We start from the raw sequence: 27,931 nt of genomic DNA on the forward strand, positions 1-27,931 counted from the left end.
AAGCCACAGAAGCCAGTGAGGAATTCCTCTACCACCCCCGGTCATTTCTTCAAGTATATACCTCTATAAAAATATTTCATCCTCATTCAAAAGACAGAAAATCTAATATTCCCTTTCTCATCATTTCTAATGATTCATTGGTCTTATTAAAAGTTTGCTCCTTGTCATAAACTGATTTTTATCTCTGTGTATTGTCAACACATATTGCTGTAAAAATGTTGTGTTATGTCTGGAGTATGCAAACAGTCATATAAAATCAAGTGCTCCATTACAGATGTAAAGATTATTGTCAGGAATGCACCTTTTATTCAATCAAGTTAGAACTGAAATTAAAGGAGTTAGAAAGTAACCATATAGTACCAGTTAAGAAGGTAAACTATGTTTTGTCCAACATATTTGTGGAGAATTTATATAGAAGTCATGTGTTTATAATAATAAACACACCATTATGATTGGGATTCCTGATAGATTCAGACCAAATTCAGCAATCACCAAAGAGCCAGGAAGTCTACTTGAAACCAACTTCGTATTTGGAATATTTATAAGAAGAAACTCTGCCTTCCCTGAAGTTTTACTTTGTTGGTTTTTTAGCACTAGATAAACAGTACGGCAGTTTAACTATAGTATTTGATGGTTTTAAGTGCTTGGATGCAAAATTTTACTGATCAGCTTAACATCTATGACAGTGCTCTATGTAAGATGTTATTCTGCAGTACTGGTTTACCTGTGTATTACCACTTAGGCAGGTAAATATATTCCTAGGCAATCACAAGCATTTCCTTAAACATTTCAATCTCTTTAATAATCCATTTTAAGATAAAAAGAGTCATATGGATTATGGGCTGTCTCGGAGAGCTGGGGAGGTCATTTGCACTTAGCTCATGGTCAGGGGAGACGTGTGCCATCACTCCTGAACCCAGCACTGAGAGCTCAGCCACGGCTCAACCCTGGGCTGCTGGAACAGGGCACAGCTCTCACACCTGGAGCCACACCTGCCCCTTCCTCACACACCTGGCACTTTATTTTCTTCCCTTCCATGTGTGCAGTATGGCCACTGCATATTCCTCACCCTTTACCTTAAGGACAAATAAAAGATAATGGACAACTCACAACCTGAGTGAGCTGGAGGCTCAGTCCTTTCTGTGACTGTGTTCTTTTCACCTGGCAGTGCCCCAGGAGGAGACACAAGCAGTGCTGCTGCTCTCAGCTTTCCCTTGTTCTTTGTATGCCCAGGCTGGCTCTAGGAAGGCACCTACACTCCACAGCCTTTGCACAAGAAGGGTCAGTGTGGAAGGAGCTGTTCAGTGCACTGCTTTTACTCACTATGTCTCTGAGTACTAAAGATTATCCATACATTCTAATTTTGGCACAGGGAACAGCAAGAGCTTGGATGCCTCACCAGACTCCAGCATCTACTGATTCAACACTGTAGAGAAGCAACAGCAGCCACTCCTGCTGGAGCTGTTCTCCCTCCTCCACTCAAGGCAGCTGATGTGTCAAAAGCAGTTCTCCTGAGGCATGCGTTAGCTGAGGCAGCCTCTTTGATGAGTAAAGTAAAAAGTGTGCTCTCTAGATAATGCAAACACTTGTACCATTCCCACACCTTGACCAGATACATTTTCCTGAAATAGGTGCCTGGCATGTACACACACACACACCAGTTCTCTCCCCTCATACTAGCACACACAAGGACTAAGTCAAAGAGCACAGGTTTATTCTGCATTATCCAGGGTGTCCCTGGAATGTGAATATTATGTGTGACAGATCTGCACAGCTTTCTAACACGTCCAATTTTTACCACATCTGAGAGATGTAACTGCACCTGCTGAAAAGGCGACACAGCAGGGCCAGCCCTCAGCAACTCTTGTCAACACAGCACCCTTCCCAGACATGACGTCTGCACAGCTGGTCTGTGCATGCCCTGTCCTTTCATCAGACTGACCCAGGGCACTGATAACTAATATTTGATAACAGGATTCACTTTGGCTGAAGTCAGTCTGCGTGTGCTCAGGGAAACAGCTCCGTCTGCTTCCCTAGCAGGGAGAGAATGAGCAAGCAAGCGTGCACGAAGCCTCCTTCTTTAACCAGCACAGCTGCTGACAAAGGAGCCTGTATCTCTCGCCTTCTCTGAAGTTAATCCCAGCAGTTTAAAGCAGACTTGTGAAAAAGCATGAATCTGAAGTTACTCTGAAACGCTACTCCAAGGACACATTAGTTCCACTAGAGTCAAAGTATACGCCAGACGCAATAGGTCGAGTTCTAGTCGAAGAGATTGCACAGAAAGTAAGAGCTAATAATTCTTAATTTGGCATAACATGACATTCCCACCAGCTTCCCTCTCTCCTTCCAGTAATTGTATCTTGGCAGTATACATATTAAAAAATCATTGCACAAAAGACACATGCTGTTGGGAAAAAAAACCCAAAAACCAAAACACCTTTCTTTGTGTTGTGTCATTCTAAAAAATGAAGACACTTTCACTGAAAGGGAAAATATGCTGATCAAAACAAAAAGGGGACAAAACCTCATTCATTCCTTATTTGTTTAAGAATTACTAAAAAGAAACATTTTTGTAGGAGGCTAGGGCAACAATAATTTAGACATTAATAAATTGAGCATTGTAACAATAACTATTCAATTGAATAAAAGAATTCTGGCAAGAAACTTTTCACATGGCATTCAACAGATATTAAAATAAATGAACAAAGTATGCAAGTTAAATTACTTCAAAAATAATGACTTTCCAGCATTTTACCATAATGACAACATCCAATAAAAAGATACAATAGCACTGTGTAGCCTAAAAATTGTCAGTTTTATTTTACAAAGATGACTTCCAAAAGCATCTTGTCATGACAATTGAGTTTTGAGGAAAGACAACCTGATAAATAGAAGAAATTAACTGTCAATAAAGTCACTTAAACACTCCTCCTTCCTGTTATCCTTCTCATCTTGGCAGTAAATGATAAGAAGATTTTCAGGGAGGCTCAGTCATTGATGGCAGGACCTAGAAAAGAAACAATTTTGCATACAGTTATTCTCATTCCCAGGTTCCAGTTATTGCATTTCACTAACCTGCCCTCAAGTGGCTTCCTTCTGCCCCTGGCATGGGCACAGTGGACCATGTACTTCATACAAATCACTGCTCCCTGTTACACCTTACCCCATGAAAATATCCAGGTGGCTGCAATCCTGTGGTGTTAATATCACATACAAAGGTAACAGTAACAAAGGTAACAAAGTCCCAGTAACAGAGCCCTGTTATCCACCAACTGTGAATTGCAAATACCAGCCAGTGCTTTAGCCAATAGGAACCAGACATTACTCATTATCATGCAGTTCATTGCTTATGGGACATGGTTGAACTTGAGCCTGTAACTTCTGGAAAATGCACCACTCATCCACAGGAACATACCAACAAAATAAATGAAGGACCAGATGCAATGGTTACAGGAGAATTAGTGAACAGGCAAACTACAACAGCACATTTCCTTCCCCTGTTCCCTCCCAAAAAACATTACCCAAGATTTTTTCTGACTAAGCAAGCAGCTTCAAGAGGAAAGGAGGGCATGGATTGGGCAAAGAAAAAAGCTCTGAGCCTTGCATATCCAGACTAAGTCCCGTGCAACCCAGGAGGTTGTGTGCATGGCAACCCCACTTCCAACATACAGAGTAATTAATTGTATTCCCACATTAAAGCTACCATGGCACACCTCCACCTTGGCAGATTTCTAGCTGGCTTTAATCCTTTCCACCCTCCACATGCCAGGTTCCTCACACCAACTGGCCCTCCGTGACAGCTGAGTTTTCAATGCCATACAGTACCTTGATGCAAATGGGTTTTGCCCTTTTTTCCACCTTTTGCTAGGCTACACTGCCACTTAGTCACTGCACTGACATAACAACTCCACCTTCTCTGCTGCAGTGCAGCTGTACATCCACTGATGTGACAATGGAAGTGAGGGCTTCATCCCTACAGGAAGAGAGCTGCCTTTCAGTTTGCAACTTGCATCATTTTCATGCTGAGGACAGAGCATATGGTCCTTCGAAGGGACATCAAAATAAATATGACAGGTCAGTGCAATCATCATACTGAATGAATTCAAATGATGCCGTATCTAAAATGAAGTGTGTGCACATAATAAAGATTCAAATGACAAAAAAATTCTCCTACCCTTTATCCCTCTCTGAATTATTTATGAATTCTGCAACTCCAGCTGTTGCCACCAGCCCAAGGACACTACTTCATTTTGGGAATGACACTTCATATTAAAAGACAAGTTAACAAAAGAAAACAAAAAGAAGGAAAAAAAGGACACTGGGGGCCTTTAAAGACCACAGAAAAGCACAATACATCTCTTCCCACCTCTTACAAAAGAAAATAATCAACAATCAATTCTGTTCATGTTTCTCAACTTGTTTCCGTAATTCCAGACACAGATTTCAACACTCATGCATTAAGTCAGCCATGCCTTTTTAACCATTGCAGTTAAGCAAGACTCTCACAGCATCTTGGATCCCTCACATATTTTTATAGGGTTATCTCAGTCTTACAGTTCACCATAAGCCATATGCCAACACATCAAAGACTGATACTATCTGCACTACTGACACCTTTTAATACATAAAATGGTCATTCCAAAAGAATAAAATATTTGCATATACGGAATTGCTTTTGGGAAAGCAATAATTTGTCCACAAATTTAAACAAAAAGAAGCAACACCTTCAAAGTGAAGTTTAGGGCACAAAGAATTGGTTTCAAGTAATCATGACATTTAGATGAGCAAATTCTACACAGTGCTGTCTGCCTACTTGTAGACTGCTCTGATTTGGATTCCATCACACACTAGTTCTTAGATTTCAAATAAGTAATTTGGAAATGGGAAGGAGGCAGCATGGAGAAGGCTTAGCCAGTAAGCACAATTTCCATCACCTACATCAACATGCTCTCCTCTCTCACTTTAAACTAAACTTGTTTTAGTTGGCTGGTCTGTAGAGCAGATAGATAACACAGAGGCTCAGTAAACAGGAAAAAAAAATATAAATCTACCATTGGTTTTGGTTGCTACTTTATTCACAATGGAATCAAGATCTGAATTGTTACACAAAACCACCCACTACGAGAACATACTGATGTATTGTGTTCACTGTGAAATTAACTGAGTCAAAATCTGCAAGTTGCTCAGTGCTGAGGGACATAGCCCCTAAACAGGAGCCCCTCATGAGTGACCAACAGCTTCATCTCTGCCACAAATGATATCATTCTGTTCTCTACCCATTATCTTAATTTCACAGTGTGAAATAAACTTTTACCTTTACCCAACTGAACAGCAATTGGGCTTATGTTCTGTTCCTGGGAGATCCCAAATGCCACAAGAACTTTTAACCGCTTTCAACCAATTAATTACTTCGGATTTTTTCTTGTCTGAGGTTTTTATTTTCTCCTCCATAAAAATGGACTAACAATTGTCACAGTTCTAACACAGAAAGATGTACGAATAAACTGCAGAGCTTCCAAGGCACCATCATCAGACAACTCCAGTATCACCCACAAATTAAAATAAAAAGCCAAAAATGCACCATTTGCCTTTAGTGCCAAGCACACGGTTCAGGCCTGAGCTGGAATGTCAGATATTCATAAATAAACTCATCTTTGGGAAAGGCAGCAAAGCCAGAGTTGTTGCCTGTCTCACAAATGAAAAATGCCAATGGCTTGCAAGCAGCGATCTGCTGTTACTCAGTTTGGTACCATGAGCTCATGCAGCGTTATCCAGGAAAAGGAGATGTTGTTAAAACAAACATTTATTTGCCCTTCAGTCTACAGCAGAGCTGGCACCCAGCCCTGAACAGTCTCCCTCTTCCTCGCTACTGTGGGAAAGCTACTGAACAAGAATCCTCCCCTTCCATCTCCTGCTGTTGGCCAAAGAAACAAAAAGGCACAGAAACAAAGAACAGGCAGAGAACCTGAGGTGTGTAAAATGTCACTGAGCAGGAAGTTAAGGTTCTACACTGGAACATTTGTAGATCTCTTGTAACATTTACAAGAGCCCCAAATTCTCCTCTTGTCACAGCTATATATTTCAGTTTATTAATAATGATTAATATTCTACAATATTTTGGAAATATGCACAAATCCTCTCAAAACTACAATTATTTAGTTGTAACCCACTCAAACGTACATCATACTTTTTTTTTGAAAAGTAGCAAATTAAAAACAGGAACATATCTCACATTCCAGGGTTGCCATTTAACTCTCAATGCCACAGGTTCTCAAGTGCCTCCTGAAATAGTTTCTAGCTGTGCTAAAGGAATGACATTTGGAAAAAAATCACCTGTGTGCTGATAGGAAAACATCCTTCTGAAGATTTTCACAAGCTAGTTGGATGAATTGAAGTTAGTCCTCAGAAAATAAGAAAAGTCGTCTTCATGCCCAAACATGCTCACTAAATGCTTCTGGCTATGACATTATTTCATAATTGACACATTACACACAAACAGCCCAAGAAAATATCTTTTTGTCTATGTCTGGATTACACGGCTATTTATACCCAGTGCTTCTGCAGAGCCTTCCCCATGTTGCACGATGCTCTTGAATACAAATGACCAATTGATCCTTTCACATGATAGGGTGGGGGTTTTTTTAGTGTTCAATACTTCTAATGTTTAAAAAAATTGTACCTCAACATGGTCTTTAATCCTTACCCTGAACAATTTGAGTACATTCGTATTAATCTATTAGATGCTTTTCCACACCACACCTATGGCACTGCATAAATTACTGTAATTTAAATGAATTGCTGCTTGAGAATTCTCATGTGGTAAGAAACATGCAGTATTATATGTTATGGAAAGAAAAATGTGCATTATGGTAACTAAGTTTTATACCACAGTATATCTAGGTGCTCATAAACCAGCCATTCTAAACTGTTGAAGGACAAGAATATTAGACTGATCACACAGAACACACATCAGTATGTCAAGAAGTCAATAATAGGAAATTAAATCTACAGTTTCTTTAGATATATTCCAATGCCCATATTGAGATTCCACATTAAAAATGCCATTAGGCTAGCTGAAGAATATTACTGCAAAAGATATTTACACCTATAGTAGTTCTATCTCTGCCCTGGATAACTTGCATTTTCCTGTGTTTAATCTACTGAAACATATTGAAGAACAAACAACTTGGAGAAAGAAAAAATAAACAAGAAAAAACCCCAAAATTCTTTTGTTACATTACTCCACATATTACCAATGTTTAAGGATGACTTGTTTAAGACTGCACATTTCAACTACCTAACACTAAAGAATGAAAAGCTTCTTGCTACAAGCTAAAAAGAAAGTCTTTACTATGCTCCTTGAAGAGCTCATTTTCACATTACTCAGGCTTCATTATGCTGAATCAATATTCGTTTAGTCACTGGGTTATTGACATATTTTAAAATAAAAGTATACCCTTCAGCTACTGCACTCATTACGGGTAATTTGTCTTGTCAGGGAGCAGGGAATATTATCCCAGTCTTTCAGGGGCTGACAGCCCATGGAAATACCTCCCCTTGGTTACAACTGTAAATAATTTTAAGGTAAAATATTGAAAAATCAATGACTGTTTCCTGCAATCTGTCACAAACAAATCAATCATAATCTGCACAGCCAGAGAGTATGATTTGAAGGAGATGAGAGCAGATGTAATTCTTGGCTGGAATCTCTCATTTCAAAATCACCTCACATAATGGTGTCATCATTTAAACACTTAGCAGTCACTGCAACTGCCACTCATAACATCTAGTTGGACAAAACCACAAGGAAGAGGAGGAGAAATGCCACTGCTGTTATGTAAACAAACACTTTATTTCAATGGTTGCAACATTAGCGAATTTCACAGATATAACAACAAGGCTTGCCCCTCCACAAACATCCAAGGTGCTTTTCCTTCTCAGTGGAAGACTGCCTATAAATGAGCCTCTCAAAATGCAAAGCATTTTAAATTTTAAAACCAAACTATGCTTCATAAAAGGTGAGAAATAATATCTGGTACTAATACTACCTCTAAAAATATTTTATTCACTTCAAATTGCTCATAACAGAATTATGCATCAAATTCTTAATAGATTAAGAAAGGAGAATTATCTGAGGTACCTTTGTCTTTTTAAGAGCAATAAGGATTTCAATGCTTCTTTGTCCTCTACATATTACATTTCACATCTAATTTTCATTAAGCACACACTCACTCAACTTTAGGGTAGGAACCACTGCAAAGTATATGCGAAAGAAAGTCATAACCTACATAAATTAATTGCTAATATATTTTCAACTTGCATTCAAAGATTAAATGTTGTATATGGAATTACACCTGTATAAAGGATCAATTTATACATAAAGAATTAACTACTAAACTCAGAATGCTATAAATGACCTTTGTAAATGTGAATAAATTGTGTAAAACTAATCTATTTTTACAGAGAAACACTAATGCTTAGACTAAAATTATTTCCTCATTTGTCCCCCCACCTCACTACATTTTCACCCCAATACTACAGTGTTTAAAAGAATTCTCTGCAGATAAAACAGGATAAAACTGTTGTACAACTGCAAAATGCCTAAGCCTGCATTTTTTGCACAAACAAAATTTACAAATGCTCATGGAGTGTTTCCCTCTGGAGTCTATAATTTGAGCTCTTAATCTTTAATGTGCAGAGCCCGTTATCACATACTCATTTTAATCACATTAACCTTAGCAACTCCTAATTCTGAATATTTATCTTACAACTGTGAGACTAAGAAAAAAATGCAACCAAAAAGATGAAATTATTTCCTCTTTTCTTGAAAAAAATCCCTTAATACTGTTTTAAAAAATCAAAGAATAGGGCATATTGTACATCTAAGTAAACCTCTCCAAGGTTTGCCTTCCTTTAAAGCAGGCTTTAAGTCTCTTTATCTTCTACTTGGAAAACATACATCTCTAACTCTATTGATATACATCAAAACCACTATTGTTTGTAGCAGCTGGACAGATTCCCTTTCTCAGCAAAATAAATTATTAAAAAAAAAAAAAAGAAACTGAAGTCTTAAAGAAGCAGTTAGTGCCTTAGAGGCTAACTAAGTGTAAATATCAGCCATGAAGAAAATCAGCTTATTGTGGGGAAAGGCCCCTCCACAGTGAAAGGAAGCGGGAGGAGGCAGTGGGTGAGCAATTGCTAAAAACCAAAGTAGCTCCTAGAAATGAGTTGCAGTTCCCCACTTTTTCCCCGGATGAGATCTATAATGAAGCTATCCAATGGACAGCCCCAGGCTCCTCAGCCCCCTCACATGTTCTCCTGGCCCAGGGGCAGTGACAGAGGGAAGCCCTGCTCCCCAGGCTAAGCCATTGTGCGAGGGGGAAGCGCGGCACGCACAGAACGCGCCGGCAGCTTCCGCCTGTGCCATTCCCCTGAGCCAGCTTCTCATTTCTTGTGACAATCACCTAATTAGGTGGGTCAAGAATTGCAGAAGATAGAAGAGATTCATTCTTCCTTACATGCCAGCTTTCCTATTTGTAAAAAGGAAGGCAATGGCTCTTCCACTCCATTGTAAGGCACCTAATAAATGTTAATAATAATTAAGTCAGTCACATCTCCCAGACAACACTGTCAGATCTTTTTTTGCAGTATTTCAGAACTATTTGGCTCAGGAGGGAGCTCCCACAAGCTCCAGACAGAAAAGGACTCACAGATTCCATCCTTCAATGCAAGAGGTCACAGAGGGCTGTGCCACAGCAGACATTTCACAAGCCCTGAGGAGCAAGAGCAGCACATGCTGCTGCACTACAGATGTTAATAGGTCAGCACTGTGAGTGCAATTTCCTGCTGGACAAAGCATTAAGATGCTCTAACAGCTAGCAGGACTGTGAAGTCTTTCTGGTTAAGAAGTTGAACTAGATTCAATTTCTTGAATGAAAAGATGGTTTGGGTTTTTTGTTTTTGTTTTTTTAATATCTCAATCAAGAAACAAAAGCACTACTGGTTATGCAAAGAGCTGAAAAAAGAAAGACACTGGATTTGAAGAACCTACGAGCATTTCCTCTAGTACCCACCTTCTCCATTTACTGCTCTCACTCATAATGTTAATTTAAGTCACTGGCATATGTTCATTTATTTAATGCAGCTCCACATGATCACTAAACAATATAGCAATGCCATATTACATCATGCAACATTACTGACACGACACTATTAGCAATACTATACCTAATGAAGTCTATAAAGTCTTCGTGTTTGGGCATTACAGAAAGATGAAGAATCCTGCTTTGAAACAGCTCCTGCCTTCCAATTCTGTCCTTCCCTTCTTCAGCATTGCTGAGACCATCTCACTGAGCTCATCTGGAGAGAACAAAAACAGAAAACAACATACTTATTACATGCACTGTGCAATTTTCTCAACAGAAATGGAATAAAGTTGATGTATCTGGAAACATTAATTCTGCATTTTGTAAGTGACTAAACCCAGCACCACAAAGGGAAGTGCCCCAGCTCTAATGCTTTGCTTAATGAATCATATCATACTCATAGCAGATTACTTACCATTAACTCTGAACAGGACTTAATATGGTTAAAAATACTGCAAGCCCAGGTGTATTCTGGCTTTGTACTAGGCCTCTTCCCATATTCAGGCAGGTACAGGATAGGATGGACTACTGGGTTCATTTTCCCCACTGTGCATCTCACTGCTTCTCTCTTGGGTGCAATCTGGAAAGGCAAAAAAAAAGGGATGTATGGAGAATGGGGCCTGGAACAAAAATACAGTATTTGTCACTAATTCAGACAGCATGTTTCTCTGACAAACAAGGATTATAGACTGAGCAATGCAAGGGTTTCTTCACTCATTGATCCTGTATGTTTGTTAAATCCCACAAACACTATGTTAGTGCCACATCCCACTGGATGGTGTTCAATCCTGCATGTTCCAAGAGGTACACCACAAACAGGTGCCTATGGAAGTCCAAGATCTTAGGAACAGGGCAGTTTAATGGCATTTTGCTAATGAAACAGTGATAGAATTAATCACTTGCTCAAAAGCACAGGAGTCTAACAATTATATGAGCATGGACACCAATTTACATCTGAACATTTCTGAGACAAGCAGAGTTCCTGTTAGGTAAACTGAGGCCAAGGTTACACGAACAAATCTAGGTCATAGGATGTGCCAGAAATGCAAGGAGAAAACAAACCCAGGTCTAGCCCTTTGCGTGCTATTAAGTTTTCCAATCCCTTCTCAGCCAGCCTAAAAGTCTCTCCACCCTACTGCAGCCTCCTCCCAAAGAATGGATGACCTGGATGACCTCAGCTTAAGTTTTACTTAGGGACAGAGCAGCACAGTGTATATTACAGGGAATATCAGCTGAACTTTAACTGATGCAAGAAATTAAATACTGAAATAAACTTAAGAAAAAGCATAAAGGAAAAAAAAACCTTTAAAATGACTTCTGAAACTTAGGCTCAACAGAGCTGTCCTCTTCCCAAGAGACATTCAGGAAACATAATGCCTACAGGAGCTGGGAGACAGCAAGGTCCTTCCTAGATAAAAGCCAGAAAGTCAGCACAAACAAAGCAATTCTCACACTGCCAATATCATAAAGAAGTCATAGGCACCTTTTTATAATGACAGAGTATTCTTAATAAAAGCTTCAAGCAGGTTTTACAGCTGCATATTATCCAATGAAACCAGTAATAAACAGCACTGTAGAATTATTTAGTGCAACTCCAATACGCCGAGAGTCTCAACCTGGGTTTTATTTATCACACAGACTAAAATGTTTGTTCTTGGCTTTACAGTAGCAGCCAAGCCTGTAGCTATCTTTTATCCCAGCACACTGCCATCTGGATATTGATACTTTGCTATAGGATATGAAAGAAGAGCATAGTTACCTAATACAGCTTAATTGAAAACACAGGACCTACATATTACACCATGCATTATTTTACACAAAATTAAATCTGAAGGGCATGAAAATTTCTGTAGATGTCAGCAGAGAATATTTCAGAGGTAAATGCTGTGTTCGTCATCTGCGCTAGAAATGCTAAAAAATACTGTGAAAAATATGTGCTTACAAGAAGACAAAGCTTGTTTTTGCTCTGTTGGGAAAAAAGAAATTGCTCAGAAAGGTGCATCTCCTTCAGGAAGAGTAGGAGAGTAATCAGTCACATGTTTATTAGTACATTAAACTCTGTTATGGTGATCCATATTCACCTTGAATGGTCCAACTGGTTTGTTTTTCTCCTGAAGCAATGATTTAATAATAAAAAAAGAAAAAAAATATGCTGGTTCTACCAATACATTCACTTTAATCTGCAAAAAAACAGCTTTAAGAATCATCTACATCTGCACCACTCACATTAAGGAATACAGACTAAAAAGCTCTAATAAAATCCCAGAAATTAGGAACTGTTAAAAAGAATTCCTTGGGTGTAAGGCCAGAAAGGCTACCTGGCTTTATGCTTCTCCTCAGAGAGGTACTGCTGAGCTCTTGCAAACACCAGTCATAAGGACTGCAAATATATGGAAGTAAAGTAGATAAAGCACAAAATCTTTGGAACACAACACTGCTATTAAGACACTCATCTCTAACACCCACACTGAAGGCCAGATTCCAGCTGCAGGAGCTCCCACCACGCTGCAGAACCGGCAGGCAAAAGGGAATTTGCCACCATGAGGGAAGCTATGGGCTCATGTAGATCCCATAAAGCAGCACAGGGAGCCACAGCCATCCTTCCCACTGAGCTGCTCCTCATTTGTTCTAAGAGCCAACTAACAGTAGATGTGGCTTGCTTTAAGTGAAAAACTTGCTCTAGACATGAAAGAAAGCAGTTTTTCATTTTTCACTCAGAGTCTATTTTCTGCATATGTCCATGGAACTGTAAGTAAAATAAACCCTAAAGACATTCTTAACTTAGTCCATACTATGCCAACAAATTCAAGCAAATAATGCCATTTAAGTTAATTACAGGAAACTTCAAGGAAACTGAAATGCAGTTTCAGGTTCTCCCATGATACTGTCAAGATCTTTGGAGTTACATGCTCAGTACAATAACTAGGTGCTTGAAAGACTTGTCAGCTGCACTTTTCTATTTTATTCCACACACTAAAAAGGCTGCTGAAGCAATTTAAAAAAAAAAAAAAAACAAGACTGGAACTGATAATCAGGCTTCTTTTAGCAGACAAGAAGTGATCTAAAATAGAAAGGTTTGGAGAGAAAAGCAAAACTACCTAATACCCAAATGCTAGGCACAGAAGAGTAATTCTAGGTGTTCACGAGTTTACACCTCACTCTCAGACCACAAACACAGAGAGTGTGAACAACGAGAATCTTGGGCAGAGGAAGTGCAGGAAGAAGAAACAACAGAGCAGCTGAGGGTGTCTTGCTCAGAGAGCTCCTCCTTTATCCAGGCTGAGAGCCACAAAACACCAGCACTTCCACGGCACCTGGAAGTCCCAGCACTGCACCTGAGGGAAGCAGCAGCAGTGTCTGCAGGAAAGGGCCCCTAAGTTTTATAGCCAATATTTTACACGCATTTTTTTAGCTCTTGCCCAGTTAATAATGTTTTGATTTAAGACAGAAAGACACAGGCCCCTCCCTCCCCTTTGCACACTAATTAGTTTTACTTCTATGGTAGTGCAAAGATGAGAAAGAAAATTTTCTCTTCATGCCTAATTAAAAGAATGAATATTCACGTGTATTTATTTTTCTCTTATGAGTTGTTAATACTTTAAAATATACTGTATGAAATATCTCTTATCAGATGTTTCCAGCAGCAATTTCCCCTACCATCTGAGTCTCACAGATTTTTTTTTTAATAGGACAGCTTTAACTGGAACAGGGTCTCTTGTAGAGAGAGAGTCTCTTGTAGAGAGAATTACTATTTAATTCTTTTTGCTTTAAGAGGATTCCCTTTAGCATCACGTACATAATTGTTGGGTAATATTGTCCCAAATTGAACTGGAGAAACAAATTCAGTGTCTAAGGTCAGGTATTCTGATAAAGAAATATCAAAAAGGTTCTGAGAAAACAGCCTCCTTCTCATCTACCCCTGTAAAAAAAAAAAAAAAAGAAAAAAAAAAGTTGAAATGATCTCCTAATGCATCTCCCTTCATAATTCATGCCGAAAGATGACATTTTCTCAGGATCTTAATTAAGATAATGATGAACACCTGTGTCGGCATTCTTTGGCAAGACAGCATTATCCATCATAATCTTTTAAGTACTCTCAAAAAAACCCAACAAAATCGTATGACGGAACCAATCTGTTGCCTCTCCTTGCACTAAGTTTTACATCTCAGACACACAGAAGAACGATTAGATCTCTAAGGACTGCAATAAAAACAGGATCGTTAGATTTTAAAGTTTCAACAGAAAGTAGCTATTAAATTAATTAAATTAAGGTGTATCATATCCAAGATAGCCAAGTTTAACTGCATTCACTATAAGCCACCTGGAACAAAACCACTTACAGTTAGAGCCTACCAAGAGCTCTACTTTTAAACTATAGTTTGCTGTTACTTCTAGGATCATTCTGCCTCTTTCCATTTGTTTATCCCAGAAACAAAATATTCTCAGCTGATCCCTACTGTACATTCATGCCCTGATTTATTAAGACATTTTATGCTGTACCCCATTTGCACAATCTAAATGAAACCATGCAAAAGAAACCAGTGTAGAAAAAACAAATATGCAAATCCAAGTTTTGCTATATTTTGGGTCACCTTTTGTGCAGTCATCTCAGATCCAAGCTCCTCTCATCCCAAAAACCCTACTGGAGTCCAACTACTAAACTAACCAATGACCCTTTTAACTGCTTTGCGGGACCAACCGAACAAACTGAAGGCTATAAAAATAGGGATTTTAATTATTTATTTATAGAAGCTGAATCTAAATTCACATGCCTAAATTTAAATAATGTCAACAGGGCACAGCCAGACTGTAAATCTTTCCCACTATTAAATAAGATTTTAAGGGCAAGCATTTTTGCTATTGCATTAACAATTTATCTTCAAAAAAATTATGAGAAAAATATAAACAGTCCAGAATTTTAATATCAATCTGCACTGTTATAGTTTCATTGGCAGCTGCAAAATACACAAAAACTCCTAATACCAAGAACTCATCCATACCTTCAAATGCACGTACCTCCAGCAAAACGCAGAGAAGCAGGAAATGTATCCTCAAGCCCCATGTTTGTTAACACCACTGATGAACAACATAAGAGTCTTGAAACAAACTTCTTATTTCCCTTCCATCAAGTGGTTGAAAAGTCCTGCAAAGCAGATTAGTCTTAGGCTTTCACATTTTAATATGCTGCTATCACAGGAAAAAGTTGCTGTGACTAGTCATTCAGTAAAGCTATCAATGTGCAAATAAAGCAGAAAATAGAGACATCCTTAAGAAATGAGTCTCAAATTTGATATAAAGTGAAGGTGACAACCACAGCAATAGAACTATAAACTAAATGTTTCGATATCTTGAATAATTATCTACAGTTCTTTTAAAACTGCAAAGAATATAATAGTGGCATAATGTAGTGAGAATGTCAGTTTGATAGGCACTTACAATCCTGACGGCATAAGAGTCCTATCACTACCGTTTATTAATCAGCTCTGGTATTATGTTTGCAAGGCATGAAAGTATGCATGAACTCACCACAGTTTCCAAAATGTATGCCTACAGAAGAAAGATTAGTGGAACATCAGAAATAAAGAGGGTAATTTTACATGACGTTAACCTTACCTCCTCTTCAAAAAAGTCAGATGCCATGGGAAGATGGTTAAAACTTCTGCTTCTTCCTACAAAGAAAGGACCACGGAAAAGCAGTTAGTTATTCTACTCACATATAAAATGAATGTTAAATGTATAAAACTTGACCAGATGATATCTCACTCCCCGAACAAGGGGGATTGTCAGAGGATTATGACAGAAGAGCTTTCGAGTGGAGAAAGAAATGGAGTGCTCCAGAGCGATCGCTATAATGAAGCCGGGGACAAATACCGGTGACACCGTGCAGTCGAAAACTGATGAAAGTGCACACCTGTGTGGATTGAGCATGTAAGGGAGCGTGCGAGCCGGGGATGGACCCGTCCCGTTTACCGAGGCAGAACCACATGGAGTTTAAAGAGACGAAATTCCGCACACCGCACATTAAAAAATTAAATTAAAAAGCCAAAAAAAAACAAAAACAAAAAAAAAAAAAACCAAAAACCAAAACGGAGGGGAGGGAAACGCAAGAGCATAGAGGCAGGAACGGCCAGACCGAGCGCGACTCGGCAGCAGCCGAGGAGGAGCCGAGCCCGGTGCGGCCCCGCCAGTCCCGCCCGGCGCTGCCGGGACCAGCGCGGGGCCGGGGCCGAACCGCGCCGCCCGTCAGGGGGCGCCCCGCGGCGGGGCAGCGCCGGCACCGAGCGCCAGAGCGGCCCCCGGGCCCCGCTCCCTCACCTCGGGCCGGGCCGGACTCAGCGCAGCCGGGCTGCTCCGGGCCGGACCGGACTCAGCGCAGCCGGGCTGCTCCGGACCGGGCCGAGCCGGGCTCAGCGCAGCCGCGCTGCCCCTGGCCGAGCCGGGCCGGGCCAGGCCAGGCTCAGCGCAGCCGGGCAACTCCGGGCCGGGGGCGGCAGCCGCGGCCCGCAGCGCCTCCGCGCGCCGTCCTGTCAGCGCCGCCTCCGGACTCCGCCGCAACCGCGCCCGTGCTGCCGCCGCCCCTCCACACCCCGCGCTGAGGGACAGCTCCGCGGGCCCGTGGAAGAAGCGGAGCGCCCGCCGCCGGCGGGGGAGCAGCCAGTCATGCGCCGGGACGGCCGGGGGCGGGCCTGGCGGGGCCGCGGCCTGATGGGTACTGTAGTGCAGGGTAGGGTACGGGGGTGACGCTGCTGTACGGCGGGCAGCGCCCGCCCCGCCGGCCTCGGTCCTGCCGCGTCCCCCCCGAAGGCAGCGCGGGCAGCGCGCCCTTCCCGCCCAGCCCCGGCCCTGCAGCGCGGCCGCTTGGCGAGTCCCAGCCTGCGTCCGGCTGGGGGCTGTGGATGCTGCCGCCGGGACGGAGCCCCGGAGAAGGAGGGAGGGAGGGACGGAGAAAGCGGGGCGGCGTCGGTGTCGCCTCCACGGCGACACGGGGAGCTCCTACCCCGGCCTGCCCGTTTTAAAACACAGCCCTGCTCCTCGCGTCTCCGCGTTCGTCCCGCGGGGGAGCGCGGCGAGAGCATTAGGGTCGGGAAATGCAAAAGTTACAAAATAAAATAAATTCTGAAAATATAAGTCTTATGCTATCTTCCCCCTTCCCTCAACCGAGAAAGGCACGGCGGATCCTTATGGCCAGGGGTCCGCGGCCGCCGGAGCAGCTCCTTTCCTCAACCGCAAGGGAAAAAATATGCGAGGAGGGAATAAATCGGGATATGTTTCTATTGAGAAATGTATCTGGTGGAATCACAGGAGATTACATCTTCTGATCGGCAGGGATTTATCCCGGTTCATATGGTTTTAATCTGCTTTCGCCTCGACCCTTCATGGAGCCGAGGGCGGGGGAACGATACCCGGTGTGTTCTTTAGATCCGCGGGCAAACCCTCGCTCTAAGCGGTGTCTGCGGACCCATCTCAGCCCCCTCCGCTCCCCTCCGGATCGCCCTTCTCCTGAGGCCGGCGCTGGGAGTCTAAATCCGAGCCCTCCGCGCGGCTGATCCCCGCTCCTGGCCGGACCCCGCCGCCGCTCCGCCCGCACAGCCGCCGCAACAGGTCCGGTGGCGGGGTGGCCCCTGCCCGCGGGAGTGACCGGCCGAGCAGCCCAGGGACAGGGCTGGCTGCGGCTCTTCCCCAACGAAAACCTCCTTTTTTGTTAAAAAAATCAAAACTAACAGCACCAGCAGTCCGCCGTATATCCCACCTCTAATGATTTAGCGGAGGGAGGGGCAGGGGCAGAGAGCACGAGGAGGGGTGGCTGTGAAGAGGGGGAGCCGGGCGGCTAATAAATCTTATTAAAGATCTATTTTTTTTTCATATACTGATTGGCTTGCATTCCGGCGCAACGCGGCTCCGCACGGTATTTAGCACATGCAGAAAGTTGGAGCTGATCTTAAATGGCTCGGAGGTGACTGCAATCCAGGAGCCGGCGCACTTGAGCCTCTGAGCGCTGGGGAGGGCCAGGGAAGCGCGGAGCCCTCCCGCTGGTTGGGCCCGGCCGCGGCAGCCCAGCGGGGTCCTGCCAGTCCTTCCACTGACAACACCCCGCGAAGGAGGAGCCTCGCCGGGCCGTGCTGAAGGCGTCAGGAGCTGCAATTTCCAACTTAGCATCTTGGCAGGACCCTTCGGAAAGCGAGAGCGAGGAGGAAGGGGGAAAAAAAAATCCCCCCAGTGCAAGGGGGAGAGAGAGAGAAAGAGAGGAGGGGGGGAGGGAAAGAGGGGAAAGCAAGGGGGGGAGAAAAAGGAGGAAGCGGTGCCCGGCTGCAGGCGAAAGCGGAGCAGCAGCCCCGGCGCAGAGCAAGGTGCCGCCTCTGCCCAGCTGGCGAGGGCGGAGAGGCGCCCGCGAAGCCCCGGCCGCAGCCGCTCCAGCCCGGCAGCGCGGCGGCTCCCTCCCGGCGCTTGGGCTCCCGGGTATATGTGCGCGCCTGGCCATGTCGTATCCTCAGGGTTACTTGTACCAGCCGTCAGCGTCCTTGGCTCTCTATTCCTGCCCGGCGTACAGCACCAGCGTGATCTCCGGACCCAGGACCGATGAACTTGGGAGATCTTCTTCGGGCTCCGCTTTTTCCCCTTATGCCGGATCTACCGCCTTTACCGCCCCTTCTCCGGGTTACAACTCCCACCTCCAGTACGGCACCGACCCGGCCGCCGCCGCCGCCGCCGCCTTCACTTCCTACGTGGTAAGAGCAGCCGCGGGCAGCCGACACCGCGCCGGGCACGACGGCATCCCGTGGGCGCCTGTCCCCCCCTCCCGGGCCTGCTTTTTGTTCCCATTTTATTTTTGCGATCTCGGGGACAAAAGGGAGCGCGGCTCCCCGCCTCGCCGCCCAACTTTCCCGCATCGCCGCTGTGCCCTGCCTCACACTGTTGCTGGCGGCAGCGGCGGGCAGGGCCGGGCGGGGGGGAGCCGCCGGCACGGCCCGGGTGAGCAGGACCATGGCAGGCAGGGACTGGTTTCATTCCCTAAAAAAAAAAAAAATCAAATGTATAAAAAACACCGACAATAGTTCTGCAACAATTAGCTTGTTGTGATTGAAAAGGGAATGAATTCAGGACGGGTCGGCGATGGGAGAAATCCGGGTGATAAATCCAGGCAACTTTCCCCTGCCCGGCGATAATTAGGCTTGAATATTGCAGAGCTCTAATCCCATGGCCGCGAGCTGCTCCGCGGGGCTGCGCGGGGAAGGGAAGGGGAAGGGAAGGGGAAGGCAGGCACTGCGCCGCCGTGCGCGCCCGCGGGGCACCGCGGGGCCAGTCCGAGTGTGGGACATCCACACCGCAGAGCTGCGGTCACAGCCAACGCCCCTCAGTTCCCCCCAAAAATCGGCGACTTTGGCTCAGCTTCTCCTCTATGTTTAGGGCAGAGTTTCTTTCCTTTTTCTGTGTCATTTTCTTTTCTTTAGCATTTTATTTTTGCCCTTCTCCCTCCTTTTTTGTTTCTCTTTTATCTTCTTTTCTTCTCTCTTTTCTTCTTCCTTTTATTTTTCCCCCTTCCGTCCCTGGGCAGGGAGGAGCGGCCCAGCCCGCCCGGCCGCCTGAGCCCGGCAGGTTGTCTGCCGCGATCGCAGCGCGGGGGGGAAGGCTCCGGTCCCCCTGCCGCTGTCCGCCCCCACACCGCGCTGCCCACTTGCTTTTCCTCTCCTGCATTTGGGGGAGAACCGCTGGATTGCTGCAAGCAGCCGGCGGTCTCCTGGGCCCTTCCTCCCGGGAAAGAACCGGGGGACAAGCCGGGCAGGGCCCGGCGCTGGGGGAGAGGCGGCAGGGCGCGGGCAGGGGCTGCGGGCAGGCCCTGGTGTTGCCTTTGCCCTGTCATTGCCGCCCCGCGGCCGCTGACCTTGCCCCGCCGGGCCGCTGTCCCCTCTCTCCCCAGGGCTCGCCCTACGACCACACGCCGGGCATGGCCGGTTCCCTGGGGTACCACCCGTACGCGGCGCCGCTCGGCTCCTACCCCTACGGGGACCCCGCGTACCGCAAGAACGCGACGCGGGACGCCACGGCCACCCTCAAGGCCTGGCTCAACGAGCACCGGAAAAATCCCTACCCCACCAAGGGCGAGAAGATCATGCTGGCCATCATCACCAAAATGACCCTCACCCAGGTCTCCACCTGGTTCGCCAACGCGCGGCGGCGGCTCAAGAAGGAGAACAAAATGACCTGGACCCCACGAAACCGGAGCGAGGACGAGGAGGAAGAGGAGAACATCGACCTGGAGAAAAACGACGAGGACGAGCCCCAGAAACTGGAGGAGAAAGGGGACCCCGGCACTCCGGACACAGGTAGGACAGCGGGCCCGGCCGGGTCACCGCGGCCGCGCCCTCGGGGCTGCCCCGGCCCGGTGCGGCGGTGGCGGGGCGGCCTGTTCCCCCGAGCATGCAGCCGGGGCGGGGGGAGCCGGCGGGCAGCGGAGCGGGCCTGGCCACGGCGGGGACCGAAGGGTGGGCGGCGAAGTGGGTGGGCGGGTTTGGGGGCGCAGGGCGAGACCGAGAGCTGCCCCCCCACCCCTGTCCTTTCTCCCCCTACCAGGAGCGGCGGATCCCAAGGCAGCGCCGGGCTGCGAGCGCCTCCAGGAGTCCCCCGGCCCCCGGGAGGCCGAGAGCGGCCTCAGCGACTCGGATTGCAAGGAGCTAGCGGAGGAGCGGCTCGACGGGCCGCCCGTGCCCCACAAGGCGCCCGGCGCTTCCCCGCTGGGACCGTGTCCGGCGGGCCGCGGGCCGCCGCCGGCGGGCGGCGAGGAGCCCCCGCCGTACCGCCCGCCCTCCGCCGCCGCCGGGCCGCCGCACGCCGCCGACCTGCACCCGCTGCTGCCCGCCGCCACCGGCGCCTCTGTCATCCACTCGCCGCAGCAGGCGGCCCTCGCCAAGCCCAAGCTCTGGTCGCTGGCCGAGATCGCCACCTCGGCGGACAAGGCGAAGGAGGCCGGCGGCGAGGCGGCGCCCCCCGGCCCCGCCGTGCTGGGCGGCAGCGGCCCGTCCCGCTCGCCGCCGCGGCCGCGCTCGCCCGCCGCGCAGTGCCCCTTCCCCAACGGGGCGGTCCTGCCCCGGCCGCTCTACTACACGGCGCCCTTCTACCCCGGCTACACGAACTACGGCTCCTTCGGGGCCCTGCACGGGCACCCCGCCGGCGGCCCCGCCGCCGCCGCCCCCGGCGCCCACTTCAATGGATTAAATCAGACTGTCCTCAGCAGAGCCGAGAGCCTGGCTAAAGACACTAAAATGATCAGGAGCCAGTCCCAAGTAGACCTTTGCAAAGACTCACCTTACGAACTGAAGAAAGGTATGTCCAACATTTAATATCGGCTTCTCCTCCCTAACCCCTCCTGGGACTGTGGTTTTGTTCCTTTTTTTTTTTCCCTTTTTTAATTTATTTGAGAGAAATAATAAATTGCTTTGGCAGTTATTTTTCCAGTACCAAAAGAAAAACAAAACAAACAGAAAAAGACCAGCTCCCCCCTCCCTCCCAGCCCCTCTTCAAAAGTTTATAGAGTCTATTTGAAATGGCTGGTGGAAACCGCCCAGAAATGTCTTAAGCAAGTGAAAAGCAAACGAGTGACACGCTCTCTCACACACACACAAAGAAGAAAGATTTGTATTAAATCTTATTCTGTATATTTAATGTAGCTTTTTTGTATTTAAATTGATAATACAGTATCTTTGAAGTAAATTATGAAATCAAGACAACTGTACAGGCATTAATGTTGTTTTCGTAATATAAATATATACATTTCTGTGTCTTTTTCCGAATTGTTTCATAGTTTTAAAATATATATATACAAGTTTAATTTAATTTTTTATGCCTATTGTTTTTTTTTCCTTGGGTGTGAGTTAAACTATAATGCAAAAACGAGACAAAAAAAGGAAATAGGTTATACGTATTAGATTTAAAAAAACCCAAACCTGCAGCCGCCTTTGTAAAATGCAAATATTTAATTAAAAGAGATTTTTAACAGAATCAAAACCACTCTCTTTTTGCAACGGGCAGATACGTGCATAGCTGCGGAAAAATAAAAGCATGTCTTAAAAGAGACGCGGGGCTCCATTTAGGACCTCAGAGTAGTACCTGAAGCCTTTTTGGAAGTGGCAGGAAATTTTTAGAGGTCAGGGGGCTCCGGAGGCGAGAGCCGCCCGCGGGGCCGGGAGAGGCGAGCGGCAGCGGGACGGGGCCGGGTGCGGGAGGGACGCTATTCCCAGAGGTGAAGGCTTAAATCAGGCCACGCACAAAAGCACTTGTTAGAAACACCAAATCGAAGCGCAGTCCCATCTTTTAACCTAATTACTTCCAATCAGTGTCGTGTTTTATGCAAAGCAATCAGCTGGTGAACTTTGCTAATGAGTTCGATTTTCTGCCAGATTTAGCCCGCGTCGCTGCAGCGGCGGTGCTGCGGCGGCAGCCGGGGCCGCCGGCTGCCCGGGCGAAGGCGCTCGGTGCGGCGGGGGCGGGCGCAGCCCCTTTGCCTTTGCCTTTGCCCGCTGCCCGGCCCCGGCGCGCAGCCCCGCGGTGCCCGGCCCGCGGTCTGGGGCGGTCCCGCGCAGGGCCGGCCGCGGGCGCGGTGCTCCCGGCGCTGGCAGGTAGGTGTCACACTCGGCCCGGCTTTGGCTCCCGCCGCCCGCTCGGCCGTGCGGGAGTCCCGCGGGGCCGCGCTCCGCTCCGCGCTAAGGCCGCAGAGCCGCGGCCGGTGCGGGACAGGGGCCGCGATCCCGGGGCAATCCCACCACAAGTCCCTGGGGTGCGGGGACAGAGAGCGCCCCGAGCCCCCTCCGCGCCGTTCTGGGGCTCCACAGCCCGAGGCAGGGGGAAGCGGGTCCCCGAGCGGATTAGGGGCTCCCCAGCGCAGAACCCCCAACCAAAACTCGGCTCCCGCTCGTGGGGCTGCCCGAGCAGCCCGGGTCCCCTGCCAAGGAATAACGGCGAGGACTGCTCCAGCACCCGGCTGCGGGAACGGGTCCCTCCTTGTTCAGTGTGGATTTTGGGGTGTCAGCTGTACGCCGACATCGACACTGCTGATGTGATGAGAGTATGACTGGGACCTCTGGGGCTGGTGCCGAGACACCTCTCCGTTTGCTTGGATTTTTTTTTCTTTACGAGCCAGATAATTATTTTGTAATCTCCTCAACTTTGTCAGAGCCATTTATATTAGCTGTAACAGGTTTATTCATGCATATTTACATTTTACGGGAATTTAAATAGTAGTTTGTATTTTGAGTTTTAAAGATGCAGTCTATATTCGTTTGGTTATACGATTTTTGGTAGATAATTTGGTTTAAAATCAAAATTGTTTCAACTGAACGTGCAAAGAATCAAATACTCCTGGGACAATAGTATGTTATTTTGTCATTCTATTAATGATAAATGATTATTTTAAAAAACGCTCGAATTCCTCCGTTGGATATTTCATTTCCAGTCAGTGAGACCTGCAGGAAGGAGTATTTTTCGCGCAGCAATGAGCTTTACTGGACTCACCTGCCTTGTTTGAAAGGGGATAAAGTTCTGGCGGCGAGGGGCAGGGTAGCGCCGGCCCGGGTAGGATCAGCCCCGATGTGCGGGCTGGAGGCAAAGCGCCGCGGGCCGCCCCTCGCCCGGGCTGTGCCGGCCCCGTCCCCGTCCCCGTCCCCCGGCGGAGATCGCCTGCGGCGGAACTCGGGGAAACTCCCTGGCGCCCTGAGCTAGAGGGAGCGACAAAGCCCCTCAGGACCGCGCTCCCGAGACAACAGGTTCCGCAGAGGAACGACTAACCTCAAAATAAATAGGTTTCAATTATTCATCTAGCTATGGATTTTTTTTTTAATTGTCGTGCTACCTTTCCACAGCTGATCTTCCGATCTCTGAAAAAGCTATTTTGCAAAGCAGCTTAGGAGCTTCGCTCGTTCAAAAGCCTTATTCCTTATACTCAGGGCTATTCTGAATAGGTCTATTAGCGATCTCAATACGGTTTTCGTTTGATGTATAAATTCCTAAGGGAATTAACCGTTTCCTTTAGGTTGCAGCCTGTCGCCTATTTTAAACCATAACTATTATTGTAACCCAAACGATTTCATACAACAATTTTATCCATCACCCTTTTCCCCTGCCACAGGAGATATACTGTATAGCTATTCTTTAACATAAGCACGAATTTACCAGTTTCTTTCCCGTAACAGAGTAGGGGGGAGGGGGCAGCGTTCGCCTTTTTTGCCTCTGGCATGTTAATTTGTTGTTAAGAAAAAAAAAAAAAAGACGTGAGGATATCTTAAAATAAAAATAACGCCTGCTGCCAGTTAGAGCTGCCGTAGGTTACTCGGGAGCAGCCGGGAGCGACTCTCCCGCTGGGAACGGAGCCCTCCCGGGCCGCGGGCTGCCCCGCGGAGCTTTGGGGAGCGAGGGCTTCGCTGCCGCTCCGAAGCGCTTTTTGGGCAGGTGAGGGGGAAGAGAGGGGATGGAGGTGGGTTTGTCCAGCCTGGGCTTTCATCAGCTCGCCTGGCAGCAGGTGCTTGCCCAGGGGTGCAGGTGGGAACGGCCCAGGCTCCGCTCCCGGTAGAAAGCGCTGGCCCCTTTCCGTGCCCGCTCCCTCCCCTTTCCGTCCCGGGCCCTACGGCACGGCCCTTGCTGGGGCGGGGGCGCCGCGACCCCTACGCCGCCCGCCTGGACGGCGCGGGTGGAGCGGCGCAGGTGGCAGCGGGGCCGCCCTCTCCCGCAGGTGACAGTCCAACACCCCCCACCAGCCCCCAGCGCTGCCGACAAGCGTGGTGGCGTGGCTGCTCCGGCGGGGCACACGCGTGGGGCCGCAGGAACAGCTCAGCCTCCAGGTCCCGTCCGCGGACCGAGGATCCGGGACCCCAGAGGAGACAAGGGGGGCTCCCGGCGGCAAGAGGCAGCTCGCCGGGCAGGGAGCGCAGCTCGCCTCGGGGAGCCGGGGCGACGTTCCCCTCCTTTCCCTTCCCAGCCAAGCGCCCTGACCCCGGGGAAGGATGAGGCTTCCCCGGAGAAAGCCGGGCAAGTGTCCCGAGGTCAGCCGTGCCCGTTCCGATGGGCCTACCGACACCTCAGAGCGCCCGGGATGAGGGACCGACCCCAGCTGGACTGCGAGCCCAGGGCTGCAGCCACCGGTCCCATCCATCCCAGCCACGGCAAAATTCTCTCAGTCCTGGAAGCAAAGAGACAGAGCTGGGGGTGCGATCCAGCACAGCCCCCGAGCTCCGGCAGGGAGCCCCCTGTACTTCCAGCCCCGATTCTCAATCGCGAGGACGGAGGGCGAGAGAGGCGGGGAGCCTGGCACAGCCCTGCTGCTTCCTCCTTCACGCTTAAAAACAAAACAAATCCTAATTTAGACCCTCAACACCCCGGACCGTGTTTACATCCCCCCCGCTGCTCTCCCCGCGAGTGTTGCCTTTCCAATTGTCACGATTAACCTACGGGGCTCCCGCTCGGCGCGGAGCCTCCGCCGCGGCCGGGACGGCGCGGTCGCGTCTAATTGGCTTATTGGACCTCCCCCGCACACCTCCCCCGCCCCGGCAAGAGGTTCTGAACAGCATCTTCTCTTGCCGTGCCTAGGAAGTACGTGAAAGCCCCTCCGCCAAGAAAACACGGGAAATTACACGGTCAGCAAGTTTAAAGGAGACGAATAAAAAATATCACAGGGGTTTGCAGAAGGGAAAAGTACAAGAACTTCAACCAAAAACTGAGACGAGTTTAGGAAAAAAACAAAAACGAAAGAAAACAAAAGAAAATTCGTTCCCACGGCCCGGTTCGGCCGGCGCCCAGCGCCGGTGCGCAGCCGCGGGTATTCCTCAGCCGGAGTGCGGTGCGCCCGGCTCCGCAGCGTTCCGCCCGGCTCCGCAGGGTTCCGCCGGGCTCCGCAGCGTTCCGCCCGCCCCAGCAGCAGCAGCCTGGCTCGGGGCAGGCTTGGAGCCGCACGGGAGTGCCGGGGAGCCCGCCCGCCCCCCCCCCCCAACATCCCCCTCCCGCTCCCCTCTTTCTGTGACCTGCCACGATTATTAGTAAGGACATCTGTGGCTGGCAAGGGAACAAGTGTTACCAAAACCAGAACCGGCTGTTTTTCCAAATGAGCAATATGTTAATTCCTCATCCCCCCTCTGGTTTCTTTAAAACCTGGCACAAATACATCAATGGCGGAGAATAAGGAGCCTTTGCAGAGAACAAGTGGCAGTTTTGAATTTACCTTTTGTGTGCGCCTCAGATGCAATCTTGAGGCATTTTTTCCCTTCTCTCCCACAGAAAAAGAGTGTTAATCTGCCCTATCTTGGGACCCAAAAGGATTGGAGTGGAGTAGATATTCACTGGAATCACATAGGGGAATAAGGGTCTTGCTTTATTGAATCATCAAATCCCAGGAATGAAGCTCTTAATTAATTATGGGTGCTAAAAATTCAGGCCAGCTGTTTCTTTTTACTTGGCTCTGACAGAGAAAGACAAAGTCTACATCGAGATCTTCTAAGGCGCATTCAGCATAAATCAGCGCCCTCGGCGGCGCTCCCGGCCGCGGCGCGACCCGGCGGTGACAGATGGCGCATTGTCCCCGCATTCCTCCACCGCGCCTCCGCGGGCGCGGAAGCGGCCGCCCGGCGGCGCGGCCCGACTCAAACTGGGGACCTTTCTCTGCCACGGGAAAGGGCTAGCCCGGGACCGGGAGGGATGAACGGGCCGCGCCTGGCCGAGGTGCCGGCCCTGCCCGACGGGGCGGCCGCGGCGGAGGCTCCTGCGCAGGCTCTGCCTTTTCTTGCCCGAGAGCGCTCCGCAGGCGCCTCCTCCGCCCCGGCAGTCCCAAAGGGCCATTCCCAGTCCCTGCCCCTGCTCCGAGGCTGCGGCTGGAGCCCCGGCACCGAAGGCTTCCTCGGCTTCCCTCGCTGCACCCAGCACCCTCGGCGATGCCTCTGCGGGACCACCTAACGCTGGAGCGAGGGACACGGGGCCCCCCAACATGGGCCCTTCTGCTTTTCTCCCGAAGGCAGAAGCGTTTCCCTGCGCGGCCACGGAGTCCCCCGGGAGGGCTGCGCCGGGCCCCGCAAGGGGCAGGAGGCAGCGGGGGTCGCAAAGGCGCGGAGAGCCGCGCAGGAGGTGCGGCCGCGGCCCGCCGGGTCACCTGCATCCCGCTCCCCGTCCCCTCTTTTGGGGGTGACCGCGTTCGCTAAATGCCCAGTACTCAACGGGAGCACCCCGCGCTATTTCCATGGCCAGTTTGCGGGCGGGGCTGCCCGAGCCCCTCTCGCCTCTTCCCGCACTTTTGTGTCAGGGAAATCTCTGCGGGTTCACCTCGGCGGGGCCCAGCTCGGGAGGCTGGTGCGGGGTGCTCAGCGACCTCCCGGGGTCGTACCCCGCCAGGCGCTTCAGCCTCCTCAGCCGAGGATCCCTTCACCTCCAACTACCAGAAAATAAATGTCCTCCGCACGGCGTTACTCATCTGTTATAATTAGAGCATGTGCGAACTCGCAGCGTGCCGGGAGCCCGGCTCGGGTTGATGCAGGCACTTGTGCAATAACCACCTCTTTCTGCCGTGGCGCGGGCAGCCCGGCAAGGGCCGGCTGGGGCCGCATCCTGCCCCGAGCCCGTCCTGGCTCGGCTCGCCCCTGCGTCCGCGACGGGAAGGGAGCGGCATCGTCCTGATACTTCTTTTTCCCCGAAATTGGCTCTTATTTGCCTAAAGCTAACCACAGACCTCTCCACGCTCACGGCTGATGGATGCAAATGTAAATGTGCACTTATTTAATTGGATCAGGTCCCAAGATAAAAGAGATAAACGGCTCCCAGTT

The 27,931-nt window shown here is 48.4% G+C and overlaps 1 protein-coding gene and 1 long non-coding RNA gene across 3 annotated transcripts; one reads left to right on the top strand and one right to left on the bottom strand.

Annotated features, from left to right (window-relative positions):
- Positions 1–2,796: 2,796 nt before the first annotated feature.
- On the bottom strand, positions 2,797–16,578 carry LOC136561303 (uncharacterized). The gene is made up of 7 exons (XR_010784316.1): positions 16,461–16,578; positions 15,759–15,814; positions 15,162–15,288; positions 11,449–11,553; positions 10,561–10,725; positions 10,228–10,359; positions 2,797–3,007 (listed from the first exon to the last, which is right to left on the bottom strand). It is a non-coding gene; the product is annotated as an uncharacterized lncRNA (long non-coding RNA).
- Positions 16,579–18,616: 2,038 nt separating this feature from the next.
- Positions 18,617–21,974, top strand: IRX5 (iroquois homeobox 5). Of its 2 annotated transcripts, none has more exons than XM_066557527.1 (3): positions 18,617–18,871; positions 20,062–20,467; positions 20,715–21,974. In XM_066557527.1, exons 1-3 carry the CDS (start codon positions 18,623–18,625, stop codon positions 21,479–21,481), a joined length of 1,422 nt encoding a protein of 473 aa, XP_066413624.1. In that variant the 5' UTR covers positions 18,617–18,622; the 3' UTR covers positions 21,482–21,974. The 2 variants fall into 2 exon arrangements, with proteins under 2 accessions (XP_066413624.1, XP_066413623.1); XM_066557526.1 differs by having other exon boundaries at positions 18,623–18,871; positions 20,718–21,974.
- Positions 21,975–27,931: the final 5,957 nt, after the last annotated feature.

This window comes from Molothrus aeneus, chromosome 11, assembly GCF_037042795.1.
Source record: "Molothrus aeneus isolate 106 chromosome 11, BPBGC_Maene_1.0, whole genome shotgun sequence".
Classification (NCBI taxonomy): domain Eukaryota; kingdom Metazoa; phylum Chordata; class Aves; order Passeriformes; family Icteridae; genus Molothrus; species Molothrus aeneus.

Excerpts from the sequence above, each read along its gene's own strand:
- IRX5 (XM_066557527.1), top strand. The coding sequence starts at position 18,623 with ATGTCGTATCCTCAGGGTTACTTGTACCAGCCGTCAGCGTCCTTGGCT. Across the intron at positions 18,872-20,061 it reads CCGCCTTCACTTCCTACGTG|GGCTCGCCCTACGACCACAC; the intron begins GTAAGAGCAGCC and ends CTCTCTCCCCAG. Across the intron at positions 20,468-20,714 it reads CCCCGGCACTCCGGACACAG|GAGCGGCGGATCCCAAGGCA; the intron begins GTAGGACAGCGG and ends TCCCCCTACCAG.